At 40.6% G+C, this 7,109-nt stretch overlaps 1 protein-coding gene across 1 annotated transcript; it reads right to left on the reverse strand.

Moving 5' to 3' along the window:
* Window positions 1–21: 21 nt before the first annotated feature.
* On the reverse strand, window positions 22–6,399 carry lcmt1 (leucine carboxyl methyltransferase 1). Its single transcript, XM_072373657.1, has 11 exons — window positions 6,027–6,399; window positions 5,530–5,621; window positions 4,833–4,954; window positions 4,576–4,652; window positions 3,829–3,890; window positions 3,622–3,724; window positions 2,889–3,009; window positions 1,755–1,856; window positions 1,484–1,575; window positions 934–1,031; window positions 22–713 (listed from the first exon to the last, which is right to left on the reverse strand). The coding sequence occupies exons 1-11, from the start codon at window positions 6,110–6,112 to the stop codon at window positions 691–693; spliced, it is 978 nt and encodes a 325-aa protein (XP_072229758.1). The 5' UTR covers window positions 6,113–6,399; the 3' UTR covers window positions 22–690.
* Window positions 6,400–7,109: the final 710 nt, after the last annotated feature.

Here is a 7,109-nt window from a genome sequence, read left to right on the forward strand (position 1 = left end):
AATGAACACTGCAACACGGTCTTACACAAAAGAACATTTTTAATCAACTCCACTGATCAGCATTCATCAGCTACAATCTATTACAGTCTAATATGTCGTGTTCTCTTTGCTAGGGTGAAAAATAGAAAACATTTCTGCAGGATTAGCAGGTTAACACCAGTTGTGCACTTCAAGAAATTTGATACTAGTGATCATATGCATGAATGTTTTATAAGAGGATTAGTCTGATCAATAAATTAACTCAAAATGGCACATAAACAACAACAAAACAAACAAACAAAAAAACATCACGTGAAATTCTTTTAACTTTATACGGTCTTTAATTGGCTTTTTTTTTTTTTTTTTAAATAACACTTCTGTTAGCCTCAGACAAACTGTGTCCGTGAGCAAACTAATAAAAGAAACTTGTTTCATTTAACAGTTGGCAACTCGCACCAGTGTTGTGACAAACCTCCTCACAGTCCTAATCATGTTTTATCATCAACTCATACTGGGTTTCAAAGGATGTGCGTGAAGTCCCGTTCTGCTGATGGCGGGGCTTTTCGCAGCGGAACGGCTCCCAGATGAGAGCTCCGCGGAGGTATGATGGCTTCCTCTTTCCCTGCTGTCTCCTTCCCCGTATCTCCTCCTGCTGTTGATTTTGGGCGAACTCTTGTGCGAAGCATGTCCGAGGGTAGGGAGGTTTCACGCTCAAAAAGCCAACTGCGACAGACCTGTGGAAACAGAACATGACCTGTTCTTAATCACGACAAAAGCGGGCATTCAAACTGTGCAGATGGGTGGATATTTGAAAGATTTAACACGTATGAGTAACAGAAAGTAAATAAAGGGGTAGGCGACGTGGCGCCACTGTAGCTGCAGAGCGTCCACGGAATGGACTGGCCATAGCGATCGTTTCCTACATGGAACTGTGATAATGTCGTGGATCGTTACCCAGATTGAGTTTATCCTTGGTGGCCCAGCAGATGCTGTAGTGTTGAAGAAGCTGCTGCAGCAGTTCCCTCTCATCCAGGAATTCCAAACGCTCAATTCTGGAGATGAAAGAGATTCAGTATTTGATTTTAAAATGTGATCTTGCACATCACTGATGTGCAAACCGAGCAGGAATCACTTCATAAAGAAACAGGCTTGCAGCAGATAAGTTGCCAGCCCTCTGCACCCCTGCTCGTCTTGCAGTGGTGGTTAAAGAGTCTTTGTGTGGTACACATGCTTCATTTTATTCCTAACTGGCTGCAGTTTCCCATGTTAAGAAATGCATTGTGTGCTTTCTTGCTGTCTGCTGAAATAAGGAAGGCATTCCCTGAGAAAGATGTTGTGTGGAGGCCAGCATATGTAGCTCCCAAACTTGTACATCATTCAGCATTAACGGTACCTTAACATATGTGTAAGTTACACATGCCGTGAGCACGTGACATGGGCACCAACAAATCATTTTAAAGAGCTCTGACTCAGTCGATACTGGCTGATGTTAAGCATGCATTACCTTGCCACATCATCCTGAGGGAGCATACTGTAGACCGTCATCATATCGAGAGCATTAGCATGTTCCCAGCCAGTCCTCAGAAACCGCTCCCTCTGCACACACCACACAGTAGTCGATTTAATTAATGTTTAGAATGTAGTTCAACCAGCAAAGCAGCTTCAATTCATTCTTAATTCTTTTTCTTTTTTTTTTTTTTAATTAAAGCCAGACCACTGATCAAATTTTTGTAAGCTGGCGAGGAGTTGTGTCGAGGAGACCAGCCTGAGGTTACCTGAGAGTCAAGAGACTGGCAGGCCTCCACTCCGGCCAGGGTGCACTGACGCCGCTGCAGGTTCTCGATCATCACCTGGCCAAATCGATCACTCATGTTCACCTGCACGCACAGACTGTGTTCACAGGATGTTGTTCTTTCGAGAAAAACCCATTACATCATTACCAAGTCTTTCGTATAAAATCCTGTCTCTCTTTTGAATGGAGAAAGAGACTGATTTCTGCTGCATTCATGTCTGTGCGGGACTACGGTGATGTCTTGTATAAGCATCCATATAAGCCTCCTCTCAAAGCTTACAGTCCCTTGATACCGTGCATCATGGAGCTCTGAGGTTCATCACCAATCTGAAATCTCTTACACATCATTGTTTGCTGTATGCTCGTGTTGGATGGTCTTCTTTGTCTGCTCGTAGACTCAATCACTGGTGTATTCTAATTCATAAGTCTATTCTAGGTCTGCTCCTATCCTACCGTTTGACCTACATCAGTCGGAGGAGCACAGAAGCCTGTAATCTTCGTTCTCTGGATCTTTTTTTACCGTCTGTTCCTGAAGTCGGAACTGAACTGGGAAAAACAGGCGTTCAGGTTTGCGGCTCCATTTATTTGGAACAAACTACAAAAAGACCCTTAAACTTAAAGATTCTTTCTGGTTTTGCTGGACTCTTTTAAGAGGTTGTTGAGCGACTTGGAGGCGGACCCATCTGGCTGCAGATGTTTTGACTGATGCACTAAACTTTTATCTCATTAGCAATTGGAATTTTGACCCGATTCTGTGTTTTTAATGTATTGAAATCTAGTTTGGCGTCTTTTGTGCATGCGTTTGTGGGAAACTGTTTAACGTGCTGCTGCCCGTCTTGGCCAGGACACTCATTAATCTCAGTGAGGTTTTTCCTGGTTAAATAAAGGTTAAATAGAAATAAAATATAAAAAAAAAAACATTACACGGCTCGAAAGGTGTGCGTGTTGCTTCCAGATGTTCAAATACCCTTCCTGCAGATAAATTCTTTCAGTCTTTTTTTTTCAGAAAGCTGATCTGAAACCACTTCCGTTCTCTTACTGGATACACGGTAAGAGATGCTTATTTGACTTCTTTTTTTTGTTGTTTTTCTGTTAAGCGTATCGAGTGTATAAGCACCTGTTCGTAGTTAATAAACATAGCTGTGTGAAAGGTCTCTGCTGCCCAGTGAACAAGGTTGGAGGACTGCAATGGGGTCATGTAGACCAGCACACACTCTGACAAGAGTAAAGTTGGCAACCTGGAGTGAGAAAAGCACATGTAGCCACAGCATTAAAAGAAAGCACTCGGCGAGAACCCCTTCCACAGCAAAATAATGCTCAAAATCTGCTGTTGTCACATACACGATGGGAAAAGTGAGGCTGCGACCTTACAGTTGTGGAATGCTCAAAAACTGAAGTTTAAAATGAGGTTTCTGGCTTTTGCTTCTTCACATCGTCTCAATGTCATAACAGCTGCAAATTTCCAAAGCCTCGAAAGAAAATTTGCACCGAATATTGGTAAATATTTGGCAATGCCTTAGCAAAAGCATGACGGAGCATATTCAGAGGGCTTTCAGACTCAAAACACACATTCTGGGTGTGGTATCCTCTCAAATCAAGCTCCAGATGGCAGACTTTGCATCTGCACTGCTGTCACTCAGGTCCTCTGCACAGTGAGTCTTATCTAAAGCGACTTACGGTGGAAAAACACAGAGATAAGCTACAGTTCTTGGACTTTTAAAGATGTGCCGGGAAAACAATTTGACAACCACTGGTTTTTATAAAAACAATACGGACTTCAAGGTAACTTCCACATTCTTTGGAATTTTAAGGACAAAAAAATGAAAAACCCACTGCTTTAGCACACGTACTCGGGGTTAAGCTGGAACTTCTTCAGTTTTTCATCCAAGTTGGCGACGTCTCTGAGGTCCGCTCCAATGATACAGTAACGATCCGAGTCGAGACTTTGACCATCTGAAGGAACAAAGACATATTTGAGAAGACCGAGTGTAATTTCACAAGGAACATTTGGCATTCAAATGCGCCGATCATTAAAAGGAGTAGCTTCTGGTGAGTACCTAGCAGTAAGGAGTCTGTTGAGTGCGTCTCGATGATGGGTTTGGACAGGGGGGGTTTTGTCCTGGTCAAAGGACATAACGCAATTACAAGTCACAATTAAAACTACATACCGAAGCTATGCTTCAGCAAGCATCTTACAGGCAAACCGGCTTTCTGCTTTCAATTGTTCCTTCCAAACTCTCTGAAATGTATAAATGTATGGATTAGAAATGTGTTTGATGTGTGGCTTAGTCCATTTCACATATTTCTTACATACACCTGTTCTACATATAGAGTATACATCCATACAAACATATAATTATAGTATATATAAATATATATATGCAATAAAAATATCCACCATTAATGTTTCTCTGTCTCCTCTGTATATCACATAGACTGTAATAATGAGAAGTTGATCCACAAAGTGCTCTGACTCCCCCTACAGGTCATTGCTTCACATTACACTTCTAAAGCAAGATGGCAATGAGAACGTGACACACGTTCTGTGTTTTATATCATCACTTGACCCAGAGGAGGTGAGTTTTATTTTAGTGGTCATATATTAAAAAATAGTATATTATCAGAAATTCTTGTTTTCTTCATAGATACACAACTTATTATAGGAAGGATCGATCGTTTCTGTATAAGGAACTTGCTGCCTCTCAGTTTGATTGATGGTACGTGGCAGGGGACTGGAAGAGCAAAAATCGTCATTAAAGAAGAAAAAAGAAGACAAATCATACCAACAATCATAGATTTCTTACTTTATATTGTGTATTTTTCTGGCGACAACAGTTGGAAAGTCAACTTCAAAGAACTTCCGCGGCATGAGGTTTTCATCCTGTTACATACACACATAGACACACTTAGGATCCACCCCTTGTTGTTTCTTTTTCTATTCTGTTGAGGGCAGAACAGACTGAGTTTGATGTAATCCAGTCTACTAAGAGGTGACCAAAAGTCAAAGCACGTGCGTGTTATTCACAGGACAGTGCGAGCCACGAGTCGTAAGTCTGCAAACCTTAAGTCTCCAAAACGTTGAGTCCAGTCCCGCGCCCAAGTTGATAACTTGACAGTCGCATTCTGTTTTCTTTAGAAACGCATCAAGGAGATGGTTCACCCCTTGAACCCGGGCATAGTATCCTGTCAAATCAGATAGGTGGAGTGAAAGATAACAGACAATGGGGGTTTATTTACAACCACTGTGTACATACAAAACGATGCCTGAAAGAGGCCAGCATGACTAGAATTGTAAGACTTTTGCATATATATATATATATATATATATATATATATTATTGTTTATATTTCATATTTCACAGACACACTGTGTTCCTAATAAATATTCAGAAAAATGTTGTGCTTGTGGTAGTAGTAGACGAGCACACAAACACCTTTCAGTTGTAATACCCTTCAGCCAACTCAATTAACAGATCCAATTCCACTCAATTTTGCATCTTTGTAACGAGACACTCGAATACATAGAACATAGAATGGATCCAATCCAAACAGAGGAAAAAAGTGAGAACTTACCGTTGACATCGAAATTGTCTTGGTGTAGTGCTATGCTGGTTTTTACTCACTATGAATCATACACTCATTTACCTGTAATCCTGGGACTTATAAATATGGTTCCTCTCACTGAGCTAAACCAGCACCGTTGAAGAGGAAAGGCCAACATGCTTTAAAGATTTATAAAGGAGACAGGGATAACTTACCTCGGTTGATTTCAGGGGCTTTCCGCTCTCCTACAGATCTCACAAAGTACTGGATATGTGGATCTTTCCAGTAGTTTTTACTGGTAGCAAACCTATGAAAAAAATAAAAATGAGTAAACTGGTCATGGATGTGCCATATGTGCATAAAATCCTCCCTAAATGATGTGTTTGCTGAAAAACTAATGTTGCATTCAATTTAAAAATCTGTGGAGTTTTCTGCTCCATTCTTGGTTCTGCAGGATCCATGTCTCACTAACAACCTAATAATAAACCAAAAACAGCTGACCATCCACCAACTGCGACGTTGTTCAAAGCTATCGAGCTACTGGAAAGAGTCAGCCACTTCGACAACTAAACTTCATCTTATGATATGGATCGATGCTATACAATTACCACCAAATATTTTTCAAACTGCGTCTTTTCTTTCATTTTGGACTAATTTGGCTAGCAGGTTAACGGTAGCAAGCAGCTACTCCCAATTCATTTTCTACCCTGACCTTTTGCAGATGGATGCATCGTCACAGGTCGCCCGAACCGCCTCATCCGCAGTATCCGAGTCTATGAAGGATTGCCGAGCTGCCATTAATTGTCCTAGTCTTAACGTAGTGTAAATAACATTGAATCCGGATCGGCTTCACTCTGGTTAGCTGCCACAAGCTAGCTAGTTGATATGACAGGTGGATTTATTTAACCAAGTGGGGACGTGGGGCAGGAAAATTGTGAGCATAGCCGAGCGGCTGTAAACCTTGTGAAATGCGAGAAAACTACGAGTTGAAAGAAAATTAGGACTACATGACAAGGGAATAATATTTCCAGGGCTAATAACAAGCGCCTAGGGGCTCAACATACATGGCTAACTGCAACCGGAAGTATACACTCAGTACTTCCTTTTTTCAATTTAAAAGTATCTCTCGCTCTCTATGTTTTCTCTCACATGTGAGAGAAAACACAGAAAGTAGTTTTATTTTGAAAACCAACCAGAGTTTCTTTATGTTCACAAGTCCAATTTCCTGTCTGCGTCATCCGCGCTAAAACAAAAGCTTAAATCAAATGGAGAAAAAAATTAAAAGAATCCAGAGCAGCATATCGTCATATTTTACAGGACCACAACAAAATATATATACTGTTCTCATAGTCTGACCTATAGTCTAACCGATTAACCATTAAAAAAAAAAACAGCTTGACAGCACATTATGGTATTTCATGTTTTCTGTTGAACTGATATTAGCAAAGAATTTTTATTTGACAAATTTGAAAATACCGCCTACCGCCTACGTTATGTAGCCTAAGTGTCTGGTTTATCTACACAATAATCAATAGTTTTCATGTTTTCACACTGTTGTGTGGTAATTTTTTCAGAATAAAATGCTTCTCAAAATTTTTCACTAATCGCACCCTGTGCATATAGATATATGAGAGAAACCAAGAGATGCAACAATGCAACCCTAATGCATATGCATGAATGTTCACACCAACAACAGGGCGCACAGCTACATGGACTGAGATACCCCATCTGCACTTAATGTAACAGTCCAAAGAATCAAAGTAGTTGTGTTCAACCAGCTTAATTGCACGACTTT

The sequence above is a fragment of the Leuresthes tenuis genome, unplaced genomic scaffold (assembly GCF_036924035.1).
Source record: "Leuresthes tenuis unplaced genomic scaffold, fLeuTen1.0.hap1 SCAF_20, whole genome shotgun sequence".
NCBI lineage: Eukaryota > Metazoa > Chordata > Actinopteri > Atheriniformes > Atherinopsidae > Leuresthes > Leuresthes tenuis.